Here is a 25,171-nt window from a genome sequence, read left to right as displayed (position 1 = left end):
AGAAGCGCCACACTGCCCTGATGGTTTACAGTTCCGTGATTTGGGTGGAAAATAGCAAACTAGACACGCCATGACTTTCAAGGCGCTTAAAAATATGTGGATTGCCGCTTCTGCGTAACTCAACTCGGACCGCATTGTGTTTATAACGCTCCTGCTCCATTTTCGTGCTTTCGGAGCAATTCCCTGTGTAATTCCATGCAATTTTAATTCAATTTAAAATCATTACCTCTGGTAAAAGACATTTTTTATTACGGTTTTATTTTTTCTAAGCTACCCTAGTTTTTTGGCATTTCTTTTGATTGTCTCGTGAAAAAAAAAAATAGCTTGAGGTTTTAATATCACAAGAAACATGATCAAATAAAACATGCAGATTAGATAGAAAGATTTCTGGTTATTATTTAAACATCTAACTAGTGGAACGGAATCACATTAACTTATTAGCACTTTTTTGGCAGCATATTTCCTTTGTTGGAAAGTGCTTTGCTCCTCGCTATGCAAAAACGCGATCAGTTATGGGGGTCATTCATTTCCCATCAAAGCACAGAGAGGGCAGCTGGCCAGAGTAAAGCCCTATAGCATCGTACTGGATGGATATTTCTATTTCAGTATGCACTTACTGCAATCATATAAAATTAAAGCGAGTTCATTAGACTCGCCATGTTCCTTTTATTGGACTTGCTCGTTAATTATTGCGTTGATGCGAGCAGGACAGTGGTCAGTATTCTGTCTGCCTGCCAGCAATGCAGAGCCTTGCGCTGGTACCACTTTCTGCCGTGTCGTGGAGATGCCAAATCACGCAGCCTCCCGTTGGGAAAAATCTCCTGGCATGTATCATGTGTGAATGTTGTGGCCCGGGCTGGTTTTCACCGAATAGTGCAAGTGATACGTAATAGAACAAATGAGCGCTAATGGCGATGCAACCCGTTCTCCCCTGTTTAGGAATCTCCGTATGTGATGCTGAAAAAGAACCACGATCAGCTGGTGGGAAACGATAAGTACGAGGGCTACTGCGTGGAGCTGGCGGCGGAGATTGCCAAGCACGTCGGCTACACTTATAAACTGGAAATTGTTCCGGATGGGAAGTACGGAGCCAGAGATTCTGAAACCAAGATGTGGAACGGCATGGTGGGGGAGCTGGTGTATGGCGTAAGTAGTCATGACAGCTAGTAGGAGCATGATATACAGTGCACATTTCGGAGAAATCTGGTGTACTGGACTGCTCATTCGCGGAACATTGAGTCTGAACGCATCTGTAGGCCTAGCAGCAGCTCTCAGGGTTCTGTGTCCGACGTTGTTTTCACGGCTCACGATGCCACATGGCTATGAACAACAGTTCAGACCGATCAGACACCAAAGGCAGAGAGATAAAATCGCAGAGCTGTTGGGTAGTTTATGAAAGTGCACCGGCCAACGAGCCCAATGCCGGGCAGCACTGCACAGCAACCGAATCCCACGCACTCAACACCAGTGCACATGTGTTGTGCTGAGAACACTTTGTTATATAGATTTATGTAAGTGATTTCGATTCAAAGGGTGATCCTGTAAATGTTATGTAACTGTGGGGTGGCACAGTGGCTCAGCAGGTAACCCTGGTGCATGACACCACCCGGCCTTTGCGCTGGGACATGGGTTTGATCTCCCATGATTTTGTGTGGAGCCTGCATGTTCTCCTCATATTCACATGGGTTCCCTCTAGGTGCTCCACTCCCCTCCCATGAACCAAAGATGCGTTGCAGGTGAACCTGGACCCTTAGGGCATGTGTGTAAGACTGGATGAGTGTGTTACATTGCGCTGCTGCATAAGTAGGTGTGAATGATAGTTGGGAGTGTAGTGCACTGCATCTAGCTGACAAAGTTAACTCAATATTATTTAATAATCATTGTAGGTCGCTTTGGGGGAAAGTGTCTGCTAAATGTAATCTGCAGATAAAGCTTTTGTATCTTTACATTTATCCATTTAACAGATGCTTTCCCCAAAGCGATGTAGTACATGGAGCAAAACGTAGTATTTAGCTGACACCTTTTCATCCAAGGTGACTTACAGTGCTGGATATACTACGGTACACTACCTCCAATAATCACTCATTAAAGTATCTGAGCAATCACACACATATTGTATGTGTGGTACATATTCATTAATTTATATATACACATAGATACAGAAAGAGACTATAGGCAATTCAGAGTCACCAACTCACAGCTTTGGACTGTGGGCGGAAACTGGAGCACCCAGGGGAACACGGAGAACATGCAGACACCACACAGACTGAGTGGGCATTGAACCCGCATCCAATCCCGCATCCAATCCCACAGCCCAGGCGCTGCGAGATACCAGCACTAGCCGTTGGACCAACACAGCGTACTACTAAGCTGTGCTGATGACCTCTTTAGATGTCCAACTAAAATGTTCAGGAACATGTTATTCATTTATTATTTTGAACTGCTACAAGTTTTATTCTCTGCTAATGAAGTAACAGGAGAATGTCAATTTAATTTTTCAGAACGGGTTTAAAAGCCAAAAACCCTCAGCTTTGTTCATGTGTTTTGACCGTTTTTTAGCACTACATTTATTTATTGAGCAGAAGCTTTTCTCCAAAGCGACTTCCAATGAACTCCATGTAGTGTTACCAGCCCACACACCTTATTCACCACGGTAACTTACACTGCTAGATACACTACTTACACTGGGTCACTCATCCATACAGCAGTGGAACACACACACCCTCTCTGTCACTCACACACTGTGGGGGAACCTCAACAGCATGTCTTTGGACTGTGGGGGGAAACCAGAGCACCCAGAGGAAACATACGCAGACACGGGGAGAGCATGCAAACCCTACACAGACTGAGTGGGGATCGAGCCCACATCCTCTCACACCACTCAGGAGCTGCGAGACAGCAGCGCTACTTGCTGTACCGCCCATGTGAATCTTTTAATTTTGTACTCAAGAGAAGAAGAAGACCTCACACGAAACTGATATTAAAACGCCAAGGACGTGATTCGCAGAAGCGCCTGTTTTAAATGGTCCTGGACCACACAGCGAGAACAGATTCCTGTCTCTGCAGAAGCTATCAATGTTAGGTCAAGGAAATTTTGCAGAAATTAAATAAAAAATATTTTTCAACTTCATGTCCGGTGAAGCTGAGAGAATAACTTTCGTTGTTTGTTCTGTCAACAGACCCAAGAAAGTGACAAATTAATACTTACAGTACAACATGATTACAGATTATGTGTAATAACTGTATACTCATCTGTACAAAAGTAAATCTGAAATATGAATGGAAAATTTTTGGGAGTCAGAATTGTGTTTGAATTTGGACATTGACAGGCATGCTCACGTGCTTTATGTAAAAATGGAAATCGTTTTCTCCAGATATTGTGGCCCGTTGACACAAATCTACTGTGAAAAGAATAGCAAAGTGTCGGGGAAGTGTGTCAGAGGCTTACCGTAGTCGCGGTACAGCGTGGTTGGCTCAGCCTTAAGGCTCTCACTTTGACAAAGGCTTTTTTGCATGTCTTGTTTCTGTGCTGCCAGACTGTTTCATTGCAGTACATCTTTGCTCTGGTTTAAAGGCACTGCATTTATAAGGAGAGCAGACAAGAGCCAGAAGTGTGTCATCGAACGATTAAAATGCATTAAATATGTGACATAAGCGATTGTATTGCGTTTTTACTGCTCTCATTTTAGTTTATTTCTCACTGACATGGAAGCAGTGTAAGTTCATCATAAACTCCTGTTTAAATTTGTGTTCTTCTATTTTCCTCTTATAGAAATGCTGAGTGGAATGTGTCTAAATTAAAGCTTACTTTGCTTTTTAGTATTTCCCATACTGAGAAAAACAGGTCTGATAAGAAAAAGAAAAAGAATTAATGTTTATGTAAGCAAAATGTCCCTGGAGAAACCGTGTGTAGTCTTTCATCTTAATGGTACAGACTTTTTATAGTATAGATACTTTATTCAGCGCATTAATGCGTTGAATACTAATGTGCTGAAATCCACTTTATTTTATGGCAATTGTGCACAGTAAGGATTTATGTAACTGTGCTCTAGGTCGTCCCCAGACAATGCAAATTTATTACTATGTTGCTGTGCTGAGAGGTAACTGAAGGAGGTCTGGGTGCATTAAGTTGTTGGATTGGAGTCAAATGGAGGAATTACACTTGGACATTTGAAAAGGGTAAATGGTAAATCCATTATTGGGACAAAAAACACAGAGGGTACATCAGCGACAGAAATACAACTACTTAATAGAACTATATTCACAATATGCTCCACTATTTTGGGAAACACATCCTCCTGAAGCTCCCATCTAGTCTGTGGGAGTGGCCAGGTTCGAACCTCATTTTGGTGGGTGGCACAGCAAGTAGTGCTGCTGTCTCACACCGCCTGGGTGGTGCAAGAGGATATGGGTTTGATCCCTGCTCAGTCCGTGTGGAGTTTGCATGTTCTCCTTGTGTCTGTGTGGGTTTCCTCTGGTGCTGGTTTCCTCCCACACTCCAAAGACATGCTGTTCAGGTTCACCCATAGTGTGTGAGAGACAGAGAGAGTGTGTCTGTTCCACTGATGTATGGATAAGTGACCCAGTCTAAGTAGTGTATCTAGCAGTGCAAGTTACCGTGGTGAATAAGGTGTGTTTGCTGCTAACACTATGTAGTATCTGTTGCAAGTCGCTTTGGAGGAAAGTGTCTGCTAAGTGAATAAATGTAAATGCTGTAGTTCTCTTGGTCAAGGTGCTTACCCTGAATTACTCCAATAAGAATTCCCATACTGTATAAATGGGTAAATCATTGTAAGTCACTGTGGGGGGAAAAAAGTGTCAGCAAGATAAATAAATGTAATGCAGGATAAATTATAGCTTCTGTTTTGTAACTTTGACATTGGCTGTTTGCAATTCACTCTTGAAATATTTTGCTTGTTTCCAGTTTTAAGTAAAGATGTTGAGGTTAAAGATATTGATGTTGCCTCTTCTGTGCTCTTAGCATTGGGTGATGATGAATTTTTGTACTGCCTTACAGAAAGCGGATGTGGCTGTGGCCCCGCTGACCATCACACTTGTGCGGGAGGAGGTCATCGATTTCTCTAAGCCCTTCATGAGCTTGGGGATCTCCATCATGATCAAGAAGCCCACCAAGTCCAAGCCCGGAGTGTTCTCATTCCTGGACCCTCTGGCCTATGAGATCTGGATGTGCATTGTGTTTGCCTACATAGGCGTGAGCGTGGTTCTCTTCCTGGTGAGCCGCTTCAGCCCGTACGAGTGGCACGGCGACGAGCCGGAGGAGGGTGAGGAGCAGCAGGAATCGCAGACGCAGTCCCAGGGGCAGTCGCAGCCACCACAGAGCCCACAGTCGCCAAACCGGGAGAGCCAGTCCCAGGCCCAGCAGAACCAAGTACAACAGCAAAGCCAGGAACACACAAATGAGTTTGGGATCTTCAACAGTCTTTGGTTCTCCCTTGGAGCCTTCATGCAGCAAGGCTGTGACATCTCGCCCAGGTAAGTTACCTGCTGCTCATTCCGTATAGACGCCATCGCCATCAGCTTCATCACACCAAATTTCATTTCATCATTTTTTCAGGCGAAATGTCACAAAGGGCATTGAACAACATTTCAGTAAAATAATGTTCAACAGTATTGTCCAAACTATGTTTTCAGGGTACAGGCATTTTTAGTGAATATAGGGTGTGGTGCTGTTTATCATCCTAAAGAACCTCGATCTAGAAGATTATGAAGATCGTGTGAACTGGTCACAGTAGTTCAGAAAGGTGAATTTCTCCTTTCGTGTCATTTCACTAAAATCATAACGTTTATAAAAATAATAGGCATTTTGAATGTGAAATCAAAGATTTCAATGGGAAATCACCAAGGCTTGTTAATACTGATAATGACGTGTGTGTGCAGGTGGTCCCGATTTACGATGGTTCGACTTACGCTTTTCTCGACTTTACGATGGTGAGCTGGAGATAGACATTCAGTAGAAACCGTACTTCGAATTTTGATTTTTTTCCCAGGCAAGCGATATGCGATTCGATACTCTCTCGCGATGCTGGACAGCATCAGCCATCAGCATCTCCCAGTCTGTCACGCAGAGGTGCGTGTTAGGTGTGTTAAATGCATTTTCGACTTTCGATATTTTCGACTTATGATGTGTTTCGGGGAACGTAACCCCATCGTAAATCGGGGACCACCCGTATAGTATACAAACTAATGTTTTCACAGACTCCTTTTACATTTACATTTGTTCACGCAGCAGACGCTTTTCTCCAAAGCGATGTACATCTTAGAGAACAGTACAAAGAGTGCGTCACACCAACAGAAGGAGATATTTGGGTGCAGACACGTGATTCCAGAGTACAGTCCATTTGGCCAATACTCCATCCCGTGTCAATCGTATGTCATATTTGCTGCTGTTTAAAGAACAATTTATAAGTGACCTCTTCCTTTATAGTTGTATCATCCATATATTGACTGCTGTGATTGAAATCCCTTCAGGGGATGGAGGGTGAGGTACACAGTGCTGTCGCTCCATACCAGAAACATGCATCCGTTTTATCGTCACTTTCTTTCCACGATCTCCTCTGCTGTCAAATAAGCCCGACCCTCTGAGCCCTTCCAAAGCCAGCGCGCTGCTGCTCTGAAGCGACCGTGTTCCGTCCTTGCCTGATTTGACACTTGTCTTTTTTTGTCGGCACTCATTACTTGCACTTTGAAAGAGGTCGGCTTCACTGCGATGCGCGGCACTCGCCCCACCCTCCCCACCGCCACCACCATTAGCAAACCCTTGCCGCCAGTTACATGTACTATTCACGGATTCATAAATTTAGAGGTTGACATTTAGATGGGGCATGAACGCCAGTCTCCTGTGGGGGAATTAATGAACCCCAATTTAGAATTGATTGTCACCGATGCAGCTGTGACAGATGTCGAAGCTTGTGCCTATTTACAGTGTTGGACGTGAAAAGAATTATGGTTAAAATGATGTTCGGCATGTATGTAAGCCGCACAGTTACGGACAGTAAGACGCAGTAGTGGCAGTAGTTGTCATATAATTATTAGGCTTTTTACGAAATGCTTTTATCCATGGTGACTTCGGTTTTACTGTTTTGTGCATCACACTCTCGGCACCTCCTGACCCTAATCCCCACTGTATTCAGAAATGTTTACAGGTGAGCGTAAACAAGCCTCTCAGGGGCGAGTCCTTCTCTGGTCCATCTCCGGCAGCGTGCCAAAGAGCAGACAGCTGGGCCTCATTATCCAAGGGGTCAGACAGGAGGAGAGAAACTCGTTGGGGACACGCTGCTTTCTTGTGATCCCACGAGGTGACGCGGCGCATTGTGCTTTGGGCTACTTGCGTGCCGCCAAGCACGGAAACCTTGCATAGTTGTCACGCCGCTGAAAAACAAGCTTCCGCAGAACTCCCTGCTGAGAACCAGACTCGGCTGGCGTATACATGGGGGTAACAAGGCCCGATGACATTGCGCCGCAGCTCGTTGACTCCTGACACTCCTGCTTCTCGGTACAAGGTTGGGGGTACATTCCATGCCGCTGAAACAACTGTGGCCCCTGGAGCCACTTGAAGGGCTCTCCATGGTGCTCAAATGCTCCTGCATTCCGCAGGCGCTCGCTGAGCTCTCCGTGGCGCTGAAAGGTGCCGGGCCGGGGCAGCTGCCTGCAATGCGCTCACGGTGCTGAATAACCTGCATCAGAGCTGCTTCTCCATCCGCTGGCGGCACCACGGGGAGGGGCAAAGCAGCCCTTGCGAGCGACCTGTTCCTGGCATTTCTCCACTCTCTGTGTCCTGTTCCTACACAGAATATTCTCTATTGATTAATAAGTGGGATCAGGTTGCGTAACTCTTAAGGACAGGGAAAGGTCATGTAGGTTGTAAGTTCACAGCCCAGTAGGGGACCTCTATCATACCTCCTTGAGCAAGGCAGTTAAGAACGCGGTCGTTCCTTTAGTATCCCGCTGTATATGTTGGTAACCAGCAGGAATCCGCTGTGTATGGAAGCATTAGCTAAGGAAAAAGTAACAAACAATGACTCGATTGGATCGATTAGTGCTTCTTTTTCGTTAAGTTTCAGGCAAAATGCTTTCCAGCAACAAAACACTGATATCATTCAATCATCGCTGACTAATCGCTGATTGTCTGTTAGTGCAATATGATAATTAGCTTGTTTTTTTTAGAATCTTCATAGTTAAAAAAAGTCAGAAGAACTTTCTCCTACGCTGATTAAATGGTTCTTATTCTTCAGAAAATATTACATTTATTCACTTGGCAGATGCTTTTTTCTCCAAAGCAACTTCCAATGAACTCTATGTAGTGTTACAAGCCCACGCACCTTATTCACCGCGGTGACTTACGCTGCTAGATGCACTACTTATACTGGGTCACTCATCCATACATCAGTGGAACACACACTATGGGTGAACTTGAACAGCAAGTCTTTGGACTGTGGGAGGAAACCAGAGCACCCAGAGAACATTCAGACTCCACACAGCCTGAGCAGGGATTGAACCCATGTCCTCTTGCACCACCCAGGCATTGTGAGACACCGGCACTAGTCACTGTGCCACCATGCTGCCTGTTTTTTAGCACCTACTGGGTATTTGCTTTTTATAAATTCGTGTTCCATTAATAAATGCCTTTCCGACCGAGTTGAATTAGATGTATGGCTATGGAGTTCCAGTCTGAAATGCATCCTTTCTTCATCCACCCAGTCAGGAACAAACAAGGTGCCAGTCATTAGCATGAATTAACAATGCTTTAGATTTGGCTTGTGAGCTGTGCAATAATTATTCATTATGAATTCCTGTTTACTCCAGTTTCTCTCTTAATGTCAGGACTGCCACTCAAAGCTTCCCCGCCACATGGAAATTAAATACAGCCACAAAGATTCAGGCTTTTTCGCTGACAGCTTGCGTGCCTCACGCAGGCACCCGTGCTTTAGTTGCCCGGCCCCTTCACGTTCGTCCCAGTTTTGTTGTTTCCGTTATTATATCAGACTGTGCCCCGAATGCGGAAGGTGAACTCCTCCGGTACGCAGGCCTGCCAAAATGATCGCTCTCTTTACACACTGAGGGTCGTATGGCGGAGAAGAAGTAGCACCAGTTGGAGTAGAGCAGCCTCTCGTATTGCTGGCAATGAGCATCTGGAAGATTCTTTAGCTTTGGGAGGTGATGATGCAGTGATGAATTAAGCCCATTTAACCTCCTGAAATAATTGCAATGGGCAACACAGCTCATGGACACGACTGTCTCATTAGGCAAGTCAAGAAATGCTTGTTAGGGCTACGCGTTCCATTTGGTGCGTAGACTTTGACTTTGCTTTCACGGTGCCTGTTTGCTATGTGTTCGTTCATTTAAAGGAAACTTTTAATCCAAACCTACTCGCGGGTTAAAAACGGCGCCAAAAACATGTCTGAGCACATTTGCGTTGAACTAGTTTTTATTTGAAAAAATTCCTAGAGGTGTATTACTCTTGTGGGTTGCTTTGCTTTCACCTTTGTGTCCAGTTCGTCCCATAGAAGTATTGTAGGTTTGCGAAGGGTCCCGAGGAGTATTCACAATTAACACTGGTGCTACTGTACATAATACATATTCTGAAAACAGATCCGCGCAGAGGATCAGTATGTAGTGAGTAGCTGGGTGTTCAAAGGATACATTTACTTATTCAGCAGATGCTTTTCTCCAAAGCAACTTCCAATGAACTCTATGTAGTGTTACCAGCTCACACACCAGCTCTTATTCACCACGGTGACTTTCACTGCTAGATACAGTACTTACACTGGGTCACTCATCCATACATCAGTGGAACACACACACACTCTCTCTGTCACTCACACACTGTGGGTGAACCAGAACAGCATGTCTTTGGAGTGTGGAAGGAAACCAGAGCACCCGGCAGAAACCCGCACAGACACGGAGAGGACATGCATACTCTACACAGACTGAGGGGTGATCGAACCCATGTCCTCTCGCACCACCCAGGCGCTGTGAGACAGCAGCGCTACTCGCAGTGCCACCCCACCAAATACACCAAAAATATGGATAGACCAAAAATGTGCAAAAAACAAGTGTTGAGGTTCAAACACCGTACTAAAGCCTGAAGCCTTCTGTGTTTCAGCCTCCCCACCCCCCCAAAGTACACCTCAACAGGCACTTTAACCGATCCGTCTCGCACTCCACGGGAAAACTTGAATTATGGACCAAGTTTTGAGCTCATTCTCATCCCAGAAGGCTGAGCCAGGAACATAAAGAGTGGGCCTGCAGGAGAGCCTGACACTGGCTGCCTTTGTTCACTTGCGAAGAGACCTCTTTCTCTGTGTGCCAGGTGCTGCTTTCTGCCCTCCAGCGGCTCTGCGTTTTTATCTGGAAATAAACAGGCCTTGTCGTTTAGGCCCTTTACCGAGTCAGTCCCCGGACTTCCCAGCCCCACAATCGAAAACGTGAACATAAAGCCATTGGGAAATGACTCGCATAGGGGCTTCATACAGATTTCTACGTGTATTTATAGGTAGTTTTTTCAGCCGATTTCTAATTTGGATCTGTCGGTTATATCTATGGCTGCGACGGCAGTTTACATTTAGGGTACTGTACTAACAAGACGTTTCATAAAGGAGTCGCTTTTGGTTTTTAAACAGTTATCCAGGCATCTCCAAATTTCTAAAAAAAGTCTTCACCGGATATGTACTCTATAGACAATTTCTAGAGGGAATTCACGCAGATCTCTTAAGTTACGTCATTATTTATACCGTACTTATTTAGAAGGCTTTCGTGTACCATAGTAGTACGAAGGCTGCAGTCATATTTTTCAATGGCCCTGATTATTGCGATCTGGCGGAGAAGTGCAACAGAATAAAAATTATTTTCGAATCAAGTACTGTGTGTTAATGTATTCAAAAGACCTTCAAACAACATTCATTGTAAAATAAATCATTCTCTTATTAAAAAGGCAACGCTTGAATGTCAGTGTCAGATCTCGCGCAATATTAAGGTTTCAGATTTCCAAGGATCAAACAGTACGCCACATATCTCAGTTTTATTAAGGATACAATATTCAAAACTTCAAAAAGACACAAGTGAATAGTAGCTCTTTTTATTAAAACTTTCTAAAATCAAAGTGAACTCAGAGGAGCTGTGTTTTCATTTTAAAAATATCAGTGAATGAATTGATGTGTGCTGTATTTTTCATTGAATTTTAGCTTTATTTGTAATACTCATTCCAACAGAATGCTGCAGACAACATCTTTTTTACTTCAAGTATAGGTTTGTGAATTTCTTAATATTAATATCAATATTAATATTAATAATATTTTGTCATTTGTCCTCATTGCTTAATTTTTCTTCTTCTTTTTTGTTTCTCAAGCTAGAATAATTTCCTAACTAAGGTCACCTAGTTTTTTGTTATTTTTTCTACTGTTAAGTAATATAACTTACCTAAATTCCAGCTCCCCTGATGATGATTAATAGAAATAAAACTTCTGTTTATTGACTATATTCAATGTTAATGTAACTAGGCATAACAGCAAAATACAGCAGAAAGCTGAAAAATTCTTTGTTTTAATAAACCACCGACTATATACGATACGTATGGTGAAATTAAAATGTTAAATAATCGGATTTAACAATCTTTCTTAACTACATGTGTATAAGTATAGACTGTGACAAAAGCAAAATGCAGTGTCCATGCATTTAAATTATAGTGGCCTGAATAAGCCACAGTGAACTTGTTACAAGTTATCACTATTTTCTAGAATCATTTTTTTTTTTTTTTTTAAATAAATGTGTCTTACAGCTCGCTCTGTATCTGCACACCTTCCATAATCATTTGCAGTGTCACTCCAGCAAAGCACCTGCCAGAGTACTTCAGTCTAACGCCGGAACATAAACACCCCAAATCTGTATGGGCTTAGAGGAGAGGAAGCTGGATTTTTGTGCAAAAATGCAACTTAAAACCACTCGTGTCGGAGTCTGGATTTCAGCTTGTGTTTATAATTCATTAGAGATTTCTCATGACATACGTGCACTTTCAGGAACCTTCGAGAAGCTGTCCTCCTTCTCACTGCATCCTCACTATATACAAACGAGAACTCGGTTAACCTGAGATACATAACTATGACTGACGTTTCTATTTAAATGTATTGAGCGCCTTTAAGTTAAGTGCTGACAAGGTATCTTAAAATAGTGGCGATAATATTTAAGGTAATTTGACTTTCTTGCTTAATAGGATTCTCTCGACAATCCCTGGAGCCGGTTTTATGAGGAAGGACTGTTGAGTTAGCGAGATAAGTTTTGCAAAAGTTATGGAATGAGGAAAGTTCGGAGTTTAAAATTGCATATTACTCTTGGCAATATTTTAAACCTGCTCTAGGGCAGACGGACTTGAAATAACCCTGACTGAGTAAATTCAAGCTTTTCCAGCCTTTCAGAGAGTTACCGTCCATCAACAACTCAATATGCTACCTTTTAAATGTAACGTTTTATATTTTGCTAACAGTTTAATCGAATAAACCCTTCTCTACTCATTATTTACTTTATTATTTGTCAGAATAGAAGTATATCTCCAATGTTTTTAATTCCGTATCACTCTCAGGCTGATTACGCTGATATCATATCACAGTATTAATACAGGCTTCGAGACAAATTTAGCTTAGAATTTAGAGCAGATTTCTGCATAATGAAAGAACATTAACATCAATTTTTGATCCAGTTCAGATTGGAGTTCATTATAATAGGAGACAAGGGAAAGATTATGTGACTCCTCCAGAGGGTGCAGCCATCAGAGCGTCGTACTCCGTAAACCGCAAAGTCATCGTGTTGTTCGTAATCCCGTTCAAGTCTCGGCCGGACACGTTCTTGTTTTCACAAAGGAATTTAATCAAATTGGCGCAGGGCACACCTTTTACATGCAGTACTTGTGCTTCGGGGATGTTTTCACACTGTGTTTCTATTTGTCGTCATAATTCTTGGAAGGTGAGCACTTTTCAGCTGTCATTTCATCCAATGTTGGAATAGCATTGTGTTGCTCTGATATTTTTTATTTATAAATATCAAACTTGGGAGGAGACCGCAAGCACATCCAGAAATTGCCCTTTTATTATGTATGTACGACACATCAATTCATTTTGAGTCGCCCAACTCTTTCATCTCTGCACACATTTCGGTGGAGACGTTTATATGGTCGTACGGAGGCACAGCAGACCAGCAGCAAACCACACAACATATGATTTGTAGCTTTGTTTTGCTGGTTTTGTTAGATGGATGCACACTGCTGCGCGATCAATTTCTCCTTAATTGCTATTATTACGACCCAAATTATTTCTACACTTCTAAATGTAACAAGATGGAAAGATCATAGAACCTTGATCTGAGCTGCGAACGAAATACAAGCTCCGACAGAAGCATTTTTCTCTTTTGACGAAATGCCGAAAAATGTTTTATGCTGAAAACAATGGCGTACGAGGGGGGGGGGGGGGGGGGGGGGGGGTGCTGCAGCAGGTTCAGCCGGTGCCTGCTGCGCGGTGGGTCTGGGGTTCGAGTCCTGCTTGGGGTGCCTTGCGACGGACTGGCATCCCGTCCAGGGTGTGTCCTTTCGGCCTCGGGCCCTGTGTTGCCGGGTTAGCCTCCAGTTTGTCGTAACCCTGCTCGGGTGAAGCAGCTCTTGATGGTGTACATAGTTTTCTATGTTACTGAAAACTTTTTACGTGATGAATTCTGAGCATTTTTAAATGAGACAATGGCTTGTGATTGGAGAGACGAGAGAGAAAAGAAGCATATATATCTAGCTGAGCTGCTAAATCAGGAAGCAGGTGTAAAGTAACGCGCGGCCTCGTGTGCATTTGCAGATGGCCTGCCAGTAACAGCATCGCGTTCCCCCAGCTGGTCCCAGGAGGCTCTTGCTCGCCGCAAGCCGAGCGCGTTTCCCAACATTTATGACCAGCCGCACGCAGGCATAATCTACGCCTCTGACCTTCTGCGCCGAATAGTTCCACAACAGCCAAATTGATTCCGGAAGCCCCGGTGCTTATTAACATAGCAACCCTCACATGCGTCCGGCACAGGGTTCCTTTTCAGCTGACGAAGAGTCCGGAGCACGAAGCATGGAAAGTAATGCGCAGCCAGAAGGTTAAATTCTCTACAAGCGCATTCTGCTGTCAAGAAGAGGTGCGAGTTTTTTCAGACACACAGCAAAGCCTTGGGTTTTGATTTATTCTCCACCGCCTGACAAACAAAGGCTTTAACAACCCACTGAGAAGACAGGCATCTCAGCGTGAGGAAGATCACAGTTTTTCGTCCCAATCAGCGCTTTCGATGTTCCCGCAATGTGATTGTTACTGAATGTAATGAGACTCTCAGAGCTGCAATGAGCATTTGATTCCTTAGCGGAGCACAAGCTATAAATTGCAAAGGTACGGCAGTCCCCGGATTACGAACGAGTTCCGTCTTCAAGTCGGATTTGTACGTAAGTCGGAACAGTTCGGTACGGTTCGTGTCTAATGTCAGTTAGTCAAATGTTTGTCTTAGTATATCATATATCGTGTACCTTTCTAGGCATAAACAACATTAAAGAAACACTTCCAGATACATCTTTAATAGTAATAACAGCAATAGACAGACAGACAGACATTTTCAGAACCACTTGTCCCATACGGGGTCGCGGGGAACCGGAGCCTACCCGGCAACACAGGGCGCAAGGCCAGAGGGGGAGGGGACACACCCAGGACGGAACGCCAGTCCGTCGCAAGGCACCCCAAGCGGGACTCGAACCCCAGACCCACCGGAGAGGAGGACTGTGGTCCAACCCACTGCGCCACTGCACCCCCATATAATAGTAATAATAATAGCAATAATAAATGGAACTACATACAGTATTTATAATACAGAGAGAGAGATATCGGGACGGAGCCTTTTAAATGCTCCATTATTTTCACTTTGTCCTTTAAAATTGTCCCGATCGTTGACCGATTGTAGCCCAGCGCTTTTCCAGTGTTCGTTGGCGTTTCACCTTTTTCCGATCACTTTATTATTTCCGCTTTAGTTTCAATTGTGATTGTTTTCTTTTTATATTTACATTTATTTCTTTAGCAGATGCTTTTCTCTAAGGTGTTGTACCTCTCATGGAAATGTACTCACATATATGCTTTGGTGCCGTGGGTAGGAGGGTAAAATACAGTACCACAAGAAACACTGTTCACAACAGTGTGGTCCAACTGAAATGAACAAAGTGCCCTACCTCGGGCTCACGCACCCACGAGCCGACGAACCGCTGTAGATGTGCAATGTTTTGATGCTTGTCGCAAAGTAGCGCCCGTTTGTTATTACAAATCATTGTATGTAACTTGAATTTTTAATATAATAGGCTTTACAGGGGGTGGTTTGTAACTACAGTTTGTACTTAAGTCGGACGTTCGTAACCTGAGAACTGTCTGTAGTCATGATATGTAGTAAATTCACATTAATTTTCATTTATTTCCCTTGACAAACATCATAACAAGTTCCATTTATCTGAATCCACATTTCGGGAATTATCGCTTTGAGAAATTCAGCAGTGAAGTTTAGAATTCAGATTTTCTTGTCATTAATGGCTGAAGTCTCACAGGCTAAAAAATCTCTGTATGAGAAATACCGCATTACAAATACATGAAAAAAAGTCAGTAAGCCTAAGTGTGCTGTCTAATAGAGCTTGTACACACACACGAGATATATATTGTTGTTGAAATACTACTGTTTTGATATGACATGGAGATAACGTGACAAAGCCAATGCAAGATGAAAAGGTTGGCCGCGGGAAAGAGAGCGAAGGATACAGCGATCGTGGCCCGGGGTGTTGCTTCGTCGTGTCTGTCGGGAGTGTGACATTGGAGATGTCAAGCCTTGGGTGGATACGACAGCTTTATTTCAGCATCCGGGCACCGCCATCCCCTAGGCCAGCCTTGTCACTTCAGTTCTGCTGTAGCACTCTGTCACTGAGACACACTGAGGCTTGTGCGCACGTCCACAGACACACACAAACACACACCTGGGGGGCATGGAACTCTGGTACTACAGAGGTCACCCTGCTACCATGCCAACGTGCTCAGCAGATCAAAAGTTATTTCCGTCTCAGGGAACGTGACTGTGATGTCGGCACTATCCCTGTTGTCCGCACGATGAAGACAGAACTTCTTGAGCACATTTTAACTGGACCTTTTGACAAATAAGACAGTGTATCAGCAGGTGTTAATGTGCCCATCCACATTGTTTCACAGGAAAGGTACAGAGTTGGATATGAAGTATGAAATTCCTTCTTCATCACTGGAGAAATTACCTGATGCTACTCTACATTTAGAACTGAACTCATTTAGTTGACACTTTTTTCTAACACATCTTACAGCATTTATCAGCCTACAATTATTTACCCATTTATATGGCTGGGTAAATACCTTGCTCAAGGATGTTACAGCTGAAGATGAGATTTGAACCTGCAACCTTTGGGGCCAAAGGGAACAGCTGTAACCACTACACTCCCAACTGTCCGGTCCCAAGTAACTCTGTAGACTATCTAGATGGATAAATGTTGTGTTACAGTAGTCACTAGTGGAAGCTGTATATGTAAAGATTGTGTTTAACCTTTCAGAGTTTTTTTTTTTTTTTTCCTTCCCCCTCTCTTTCCATTAGGTGGTGTGGTGGTGCAGTCAGTTGGACCAGGTCCTGCTTTCTGGTGGGTCTGGGGTTCAAGTCCCCCTTGGGGTGCCTTGCAACAGACTGGTGTCCCATCCTGGCTGTGTCCCCTCCCCCTCCAGCCCTTTGCACTGTGTTGCCAGGTTAGGTTCCAGTTTGCCACAACCTCATATGGGACAAGTGGTTTCAGACTGTGTGTGTGTGTGTGTTTCCATCAGCATACATCTCTCTCTCTCACACACACACACACACTTTCTGAACCACCCATCCCATACAGAGTCGCAGGGAACCGGAGCCTACCCGGTAACACAGGGCATAAGGCCAGAGGGGGAGGGGACACACCCAGGACGGGACGCCAGTCCGTCACAAGGCACCCCAAGTGGGACTCGAACCCCAGACCCAGTGGAGAGCAAGACCCGGTCCAACCCACTGTGCCACCGCACCCCCTTCAGCATACATCAAACCTACTCAAATGAACTGGCAAATAATGATAAAGGCTGTTTTTAAGCTCAAAAGCTGCACGATTGGTGATTATAATATCTATTTTTGCTGTCTTTCTTGCAAATCAAATGTTGACATTGGAGTGATAAATCGTTAGCCCTGTTAGACGGATACACACTGTGTGTGACTCATGAAGAATATATTGTTGCCACATCGGGACTGACAATGAGAAAGTTCATTCATAAAACTCACTTTACACTAGTACGTCTTTACAGGATATTTCTGAGGACATCTCAGCGGTGTTTTAAGTGTCTCCTCTCCAGGCACTTTGATCCATTTATTCTAGGAACGTGACAAGACAGAAGCTTATTGGAGTGATGCTCATTCAACTAACGCATGTAGGATGGCTTTAATGGTCTGTTAGAAAAAAAAGAGATGTTAAGCAATATTAAGTCGCAATACAGTTCTCTGTATTATATTATTTAATATGTAATGCTGTCCAGTATTTTTCTTTTCTTGATTAACTGGTAAAAGAATCCGTGACGTTGTTACAGGAATTTCAGCTGATATGGTTGAAAGAATGAAAAATGAACAACTTTCAGATGTCGAGAATTTGGATACTGTTGGTGACGTTTAAAAGGGTTTTCTGACAAATAACTTTTCCTTTTTGAATGACATTATTACAAATTTAGCTGCTACTTGTAGGGTTTTTTTAAGTCTCAGTTTCAGGGAGTTATATCACGATTCTGGACTTTGTGCAGCAATGTCTATGGAGTTTGAACAGAACCATTGAAAACTGAACATTAAGAAACCATATGTAGTAAAATCTGCTGACCAGCACTTAAAACACAAACTTCTAGGCTTTATGCTCCTTTGAACATTGGCATGCCATGTGTGATATTCATATTGTTGAATAAACAATCACAGGCTCATAAATGAATGCACTTCACTGTAGCTGATCGCTGTTAATGGGGAACATTGTCATAGCAACCGTGGAACCAGCTGGATATTTCAACGTGGCTTCCTTTGTCAAGTTCCGTGTCAGATGGCGCATGCTGAGCAGAGACAGCGAGAGTGATGTAATGTAATACCCTCTGACAGATCTCCATCTTTTACTGACGTGAAGTACAGTCCAGTACGACGGAACCAGCGGGAGCATTTCTGGAAATGACTGCAGTGCAGTTGAAAAATGTGGAGTCATTCATAAATTATTATGAAGTATATCAAGTGCTTAAGTGTAAGGAGTATAGATGCCGTTTTCTCCGCAGATGAGACGGCGAAGGGCTGTGTTACCAACGAAAATGCTCTAAATCATTCATCCTCCACGTTGCCAAAATTGTACTGAAAGGACTTTAACCGCGAGATGGATGCAGCAAATCATTATGCAAAATGGGACAAACAAATTGTAGCTCATCCCTGCACTTTCAATATTTTCATGCATTCTGACAAGTCTGCAGCGCAGCTACTGCACATGAAACGATTAATTTCCAGCCGGTGACAGCTTTCATTTGGCTTGTCAGATATGTATACCTTACAATCTTTAAAGCAATAAAAAATTATTACAGTTATTTCCAACCATGTTAAAACATACTATATAAATCACTACTGTACTTTCACAGCATTATTATGGAATTATTTTGAATATATTGTTAGACACTCACCTGATCCTCCTATGATGATAACAGGGCACGTGTATTTTTATATATTCTGTATATTTCTATGATCACAAATGTGAAATGTGAATAAACTGGAGCTGCAGTAGGTTTTAACTGAAGACAGGGCTGCAACTCTTAGCTGTATTCCAGGTCAGTGCAGTTGTCTCCCCCACATGTTCTTCAGCGCTGGGGGTCTTTTTCTCTCTGACTAATTAATTTCCATGTTAAGACCTGCAGGATACAGTAGCATTTCAAATCAAAGCTATAAACCAGCATTTTTTTATTTATTTACGTTTTACTGCATAAAGCATAAGCTGACCCCGCAGTACCTGCAACAAAATTTTAACTATGCTCATTTCACCATTATATAAACTATTATAAGTTCTCATCAAAGACCAAAAACATTTCCACAACACCATATTATATTATTTCACAGTAATAGGGAAGAATGCCAAAAGCTGGAGTTTAGAGGTCTGTCTGCTGCGGTGAAGCACTGGTAATTTAGTTTAGGGAAATATCATATGAATTCTTCTAAATTTAAAATATGATCCGACCTGATAATTATTTTCTGAAAATAATTGTTTTCATTTGCTGCTAAAAAGCAGTAACTTGACATAGTTTTGTTTGTTGCAATTTAAATTGTTAATACTGAGTGTTTATACAGGTGAATATTGTTACGCAGCATGGAATGTAACCTGAGAATACAGAATATACAGTAGAAAGAATGTGACGAATGTGTTTTACCGGTGGCAGAGTTTTTTTTTTTTTCTAGAGATGAGGAGAGAAGTTGTGGCTGAGATGTGTGACATCAGCGGAGGAATAGCGAGATGGTCGTGACTAAGGGGAAGTGTCCGGCACAAGTGGAGCGTTGAGTAACGATTGACGCATCAGTATCCTGAGTCTAGAGCACCAGCAGAAAATAACTGGAGGGTAAAACTGGGTACCAGCAGAAGGACATATGTACTGGAGTGACATTGTGGTGGTAGGGAACGTTATTGACCAGACAGCGAAAAGTACTGCGGACGTGCCGTTATGTTCTGATGGGCCAGACTGAAATATGCCAGATACTATAGAGTTTCAGTGTGTGAAGAGCCCTGTGATCTATTCATTTTGATCATTCAGAATTCAGGATTTGGCTCTGAGGGACTGGTGAACAGTGTAGGGAATAGGGCAAGTATCATAAAATGTTGCGTTTACTGCTTTGTTGCATTTTTGATGGATTCCATGATTTTTTTTTTTAGAAGAAAGCTATGCTGTAAATGAAAAGTGAATATTGTGTGTAAACATTTTGGGCTTCTTCCTAAACACACTTCTACTGAATATTTCCACCAAATCTGGATAAGGTGTCATGCAATGAGTTCCAATAATTTGGGTGTTTGAAGAGAAAATCCTTTACACACTAGTTTCAAGGCAACATTGTTTGCCATAACTAAAGTTAATTTCGGCTCAGCTCATAACAGCTTTAAGCCTTAATTCTGGTTGGGTTGGCCATGGAACAGCTTCAAACAAGTCTATTTCAACATGCTCTTACCCCATCTTGAGGAAAGGATCCAGCTGGCCGTGGATTTCGCTTGACTGCCAAGCAATGAGGGGAAACATTATTTTTACTCCCTTTTACTTGCTTTATGATGATGCCTTTCACGCTGTCTTCCATCAGCATTACTTGTTGCTTTTTTCTGTTCAGCATTTGAGCCCCATTGATTCAGTACTGAAAGTGACAAAATGCTACATGCTGTACATTTTATGGACTGTGTATGTCATTCATAAGAATGCCATGGATTTGCGTTATAGACCATTGTTTATTATTTTTCATTGTTCTTTGTGCAGCTGTTATTTCTGCTATCACATGTAATAATGCTGGTCGATTATCGTTTCGAAGGGATCCGTCACTTTGTCGGTGCCACTGCATTTGTTCGTCTCACCTTTCGGTCTTCACGTTTGTTTGACCTTTTTTTGTTTGTTCTGTCAGGCCGATTGAACGAACCCAAACACGGAATCGTGGATCCCTCTTTGCGTTGTCTCCGTTTCGTGAACTCACACTTGTTGCCTTGGACAGGATGGAATGTGAAGCGGTGGCTCTCTTTGTTGCTGTTCTTTAACACACTCTTGAGGGAGAAGTGAGAAGGTCTTCGGAGGATTATAGTACATATCAGGCATTTGTTTTTCAAAGCTTTGGAACAGTAACTGCTAACTGCTCTCCTCGGTATTAAAAGCAAGCTACTTAATATTCATACGTTCATTAGAAAACCAGTGGTTACTTTTAAAAACTGCATATAATTCATTGCTGTGGTAGTCCCTTCAGAAAACTATTACACATTTAATGCATTTCAAAGAGAATTTATTCAGAATAACTGCATGATCCAGAAAGTAGAAATACTGCATTTACATTTTGTTTTTACTTTCAATTTTGTGTTCTTGTTAAGAATATACGTTTTCATTCCATAGGAATGTGAGACGTGTGTGAATATTTTCAGCGGAAAAAGCTTCTTTGTGATACAAGATCCACAAGTTTACAACAAACATTATAAAACATACAGTATAATGATGTTTTGTTTGCGCTTGAGAATTTACAGCAAATTTTGCACCAAATAGTTTCAAATGATAAAAAACATCATTTAAAAATATTCCAAGTGCTTTCACAGTATGAACCATCTTTTGGTAGAAGATTCTGTTTGGTAAAAAAAATTGTTTTGAGCTAACCTTGACCTCATCTGACCTCCTTTGGTATATGTGTAGATCTCTCTCTGGCCGCATAGTGGGGGGTGTCTGGTGGTTCTTCACCCTCATCATCATCTCCTCCTACACGGCCAACCTTGCCGCCTTCCTCACAGTGGAGAGGATGGTGTCTCCCATTGAGAGTGCCGAGGACCTGGCCAAGCAGACAGAGATCGCCTACGGCACCCTGGACGGTGGTTCCACCAAAGAGTTCTTTAGGGTGAGTCTGTTGAGAGACTTTGAATGTCTGTATTCGCTGTGAGCGTAGTACAGTTACATTTACATTTATTCATTTAGCAGACGCTTTTCTCCGAAGCGACGTACCTCTCGTAGAAAATACAATTTGTCCATTACACTAGGAGAAAAGACAGAGCTGCAGATGTGTGATTTTTAAGTAGTTAGTTTCCTTTACCATATACCATATGCACCAACGTTCATCACGCAAGTAGCTGCATAAAACTTTACCAGAATATCGACGATTCCCAATCACCTTTCTAGTAGTTTTTTTTTTTTTTTTGAGATAGACATAAACATTTACGTTACAGGAGCAGCTGTGTAAAGGATTGATCCAACCATCATCAAGAACATTTATACCTTACATGAGCTTAAGAGATGATGGGCAAAGTGAGTCCAGAAGAGATGAGTTTTAAGACCCTTTTAAAATGTGGACAAAGATTCAGCAGTTCTGAGAGAGAGGGGGAGGCTGTTCCACCGAAACGGAGCCAGAACCGAGAACCTCCGTGCTTTACCTTTCGTACATGAGACCACCAAGCGGGGAGATGTGGAAGAGCGTAGCAGTCTGATTGGGGTGTAGCGGTTGATCAAGTCTTATAAATATCTGGGAGCAGTTCCATTGATGCATTTGTAGGCCCTAACCAGGGTCTTAAATTTGATCCGGGCAGCTATAGGAAGTTAATGCAGAGACACGAGTAGAGGAGATACATGCGAACACTTCGGCAAGTCAAACACAACTCGGGCTGCAGCGTTCTGTATCAGCTGTAAACATTACCTCTTGCGCGATCGCCCATCTCACTCTGGATGTGGAATGGTGCCTCCGCAAAGGAGTTGTTTACGGTCAAGCTCAGCTTACGGCATCAGTCACAGTAATGGTGTTTGTTAGTTGTAACCAAGACAGGTTGCCAGGCACGTAAGATAGCAAATCCTCACATGTACGTGGTAAATTCAGGCATGCGTTGCTTATGCAGCATCTATGTGTGTGTGTGAGACACACCTGTTACAGAGATGTCTTTGAACGCAGAAAAGGTTAAACTCATCAAGATGAAACATTCGACAAACTCGTCACTCCCTGTAACTTCCCTCTCAGAGGTCAAAGATTGCTGTGTTTGAGAAGATGTGGTCCTATATGAAGTCTGCGGAGTCCTCCGTGTTTGTGAAGACGACCGAGGAGGGTGTGCTCAGGGTGAGAAAGTCCAAAGGGAAGTACGCCTACCTGCTGGAGTCCACCATGAATGAGTACATCGAGCAGCGGAAGCCGTGTGACACCATGAAGGTGGGCGGCAACCTGGACTCTAAAGGATATGGTGTGGCCACTCCTAAGGGTTCACCTTTAAGGTATATATTGCTTTGTTTACCATCCAACTCCTTTGTTCTATTTATGAACTGATTTTTTTTTTTCCTAGCGCGTAGAAACATTTACTGTTTTCATTTAAAACATTGTAATGATTTCACTACAAATGAAAGGGGGTCATTTTTTGGGTTATACCAATGGCCTCATTGGTCTATTTTTAATAATTTCCTTTTAAGCATTAAATCATTATCAGTATATCAGACTAATAAATCTGTGTTTTTATTTAACTTGGATATTCATATACCATTGAAAATGTGTTTAAAAATTACTCGCCAAGATGAGTAATTACCTTTTAATATGGGTGACGGCTTCAAATGAGCTACTTTTTTGATGCAACTCACTAACCAGCTGTTGAAGCTGAACATGCCGCCCAAGACAGGTTTTATATTCAACTTAGTATTACATCGCTGCCTCTGCATCAGTCATTAGACCTGAAAGGCAGCGACGACAAACAAAACTTTAATGCAAAATTAATTTGTATGTGGGTTGGATTTGTGCACCTTGGGGCTGGGATGACTGATGTTTTTGCGCTGTTGTAATTTCTAATTTCTGTGTTTCCGGTGATAATACTGACAATGACACCTTGGTTGTTTGACAATATTCAGAATGAGGGGCATTCAGTAAAACGGGGTATTGCCAGGGAAGATTCAGCGTGTCAGTAAGATCAAGCTGACGTTGGTACCTTCAGCTCATTGAGAATAACAGGGCTGTGCAGTCGGTGCACAAACCTTCGATTTTGGCTCCAGTAACCCAATAATTGCTTCTGACTCCACAGCACTGTCCGAAAGTTACACGTTATTTTGGGGGTCGACTTATCCGGCGAATCTAGGCCTAAACCTATATGACACCTCTAATTTTTGGGGGTCGACTTGTATGCCGGATCGTCTCATACGCCGACATTTACGGCACATTTTTACCGACTCCACTAACCCAATAATTGCTCCCGACTCCAACTCCGCAGCGCTGGAGAATACATCTAATGACTGTTACCTGCTGATACGTAGCCAGCAAACTGAGCCAAAATACGCTGCAAACTGTACTTCCTACAGTCATTAAATATGGCTGGTTCTTCTCTGTCAGTCTCCACACTTACTGAATGTTCCTGCGATGTTGACAATACACACACTCATTCAGCCAACAGTATGTGAGCATTCCTTTCTCTCAGAATTGATAGGAAATCCTAGAGAGAGACGTTACCATTTCCAGTATTGCTTGCACTACTGCTCAATTCCTCTCTTGTAAAGAGAGCGTAGGCAACGGCAATCGGAAATTTTTTCTCCTTATTTAGTGCTGTTATCCCCCTGACAGCACGCAAAAATCTGCTACATCACTTGACATGCAATAAGAATAATTTCAAGTGTCTGTGTATATGGTCATCACCATGTTGTTTAATATCATACTCCCTGTCTCCTTGGGAATTGATCAAAAAGTCATAATGACTGCCTATGGAGGTCCCTGCTTTTTACCCAGTGAACTTTCTTCACGTGGCGACAACGGAACTAGAAGCATTTAAATCATACTCCCAAATCCAATGCGTTCCCAATATTTGCACTTTCATGTTGAGAATTGTTGTCACATGCCTTGATAGCTTAAAGCATGTTACTGACCATTATTTTCTATCAACATAATAATAATGTAATTTTTTTTCTGTCACCTTTGATTTGTAACCACTGTTGTACAAAAGATTAATACTTAAAAAAAATTTACCCTGTTTTCATATTAAGCTTGTATTTCGCCATTAAGTTCTCGCTTATTTCTGACCAGTATTATTTTATTATTTCAAGAAATCCAGTAAACCTGGCAGTGTTAAAACTGAACGAGCAGGGCCTCTTGGACAAATTGAAAAACAAATGGTGGTACGACAAGGGAGAGTGCGGCAGCGGGGGAGGTGACTCCAAGGTCAGCCCGAGTATGAGCAATCCAGCGGTAACCACGACGACGTCGGGGGGTAATCGGCAGCTGCACTTACGCAAACACATCGGCCGCAATCCCCACATCTTAAAAGAGCACCTAAATTACATCTGCAGGCACTTTGAGATTATTATGTTGTGGTTCCTGTCATAAATAAATGGATGTTGGACTGCCTGCAATCTTCCGGTTTCGAAATTCTGTT

At 42.7% G+C, this 25,171-nt stretch overlaps 1 protein-coding gene across 2 annotated transcripts in view; it reads left to right on the top strand.

Annotated features, from left to right (window-relative positions):
• The window catches only part of gria1b (glutamate receptor, ionotropic, AMPA 1b), a 63,152-nt gene that overhangs the window by 29,935 nt on the left and 8,046 nt on the right, over window positions 1-25,171 (top strand). The window contains exons 10-14 of one of the 2 annotated variants that reach the window (XM_018752236.2): window positions 940-1,146; window positions 5,018-5,493; window positions 21,492-21,690; window positions 22,795-23,042; window positions 24,843-24,957. In XM_018752236.2, coding sequence (XP_018607752.1) covers window positions 940-1,146; window positions 5,018-5,493; window positions 21,492-21,690; window positions 22,795-23,042; window positions 24,843-24,957 — 1,245 coding nt within the window. The remainder of the gene's footprint in view (window positions 1-939; window positions 1,147-5,017; window positions 5,494-21,491; window positions 21,691-22,794; window positions 23,043-24,842; window positions 24,958-25,171) is intronic. The other variant, XM_029251239.1, reaches the window with a different exon arrangement.

The sequence above is a fragment of the Scleropages formosus genome, chromosome 4 (genome assembly GCF_900964775.1).
Source record: "Scleropages formosus chromosome 4, fSclFor1.1, whole genome shotgun sequence".
Lineage (NCBI taxonomy): Eukaryota > Metazoa > Chordata > Actinopteri > Osteoglossiformes > Osteoglossidae > Scleropages > Scleropages formosus.
The sequence above is the reverse complement of the archived record's forward strand: the minus strand, read 5'-3'. Positions and strand labels throughout refer to the sequence as shown.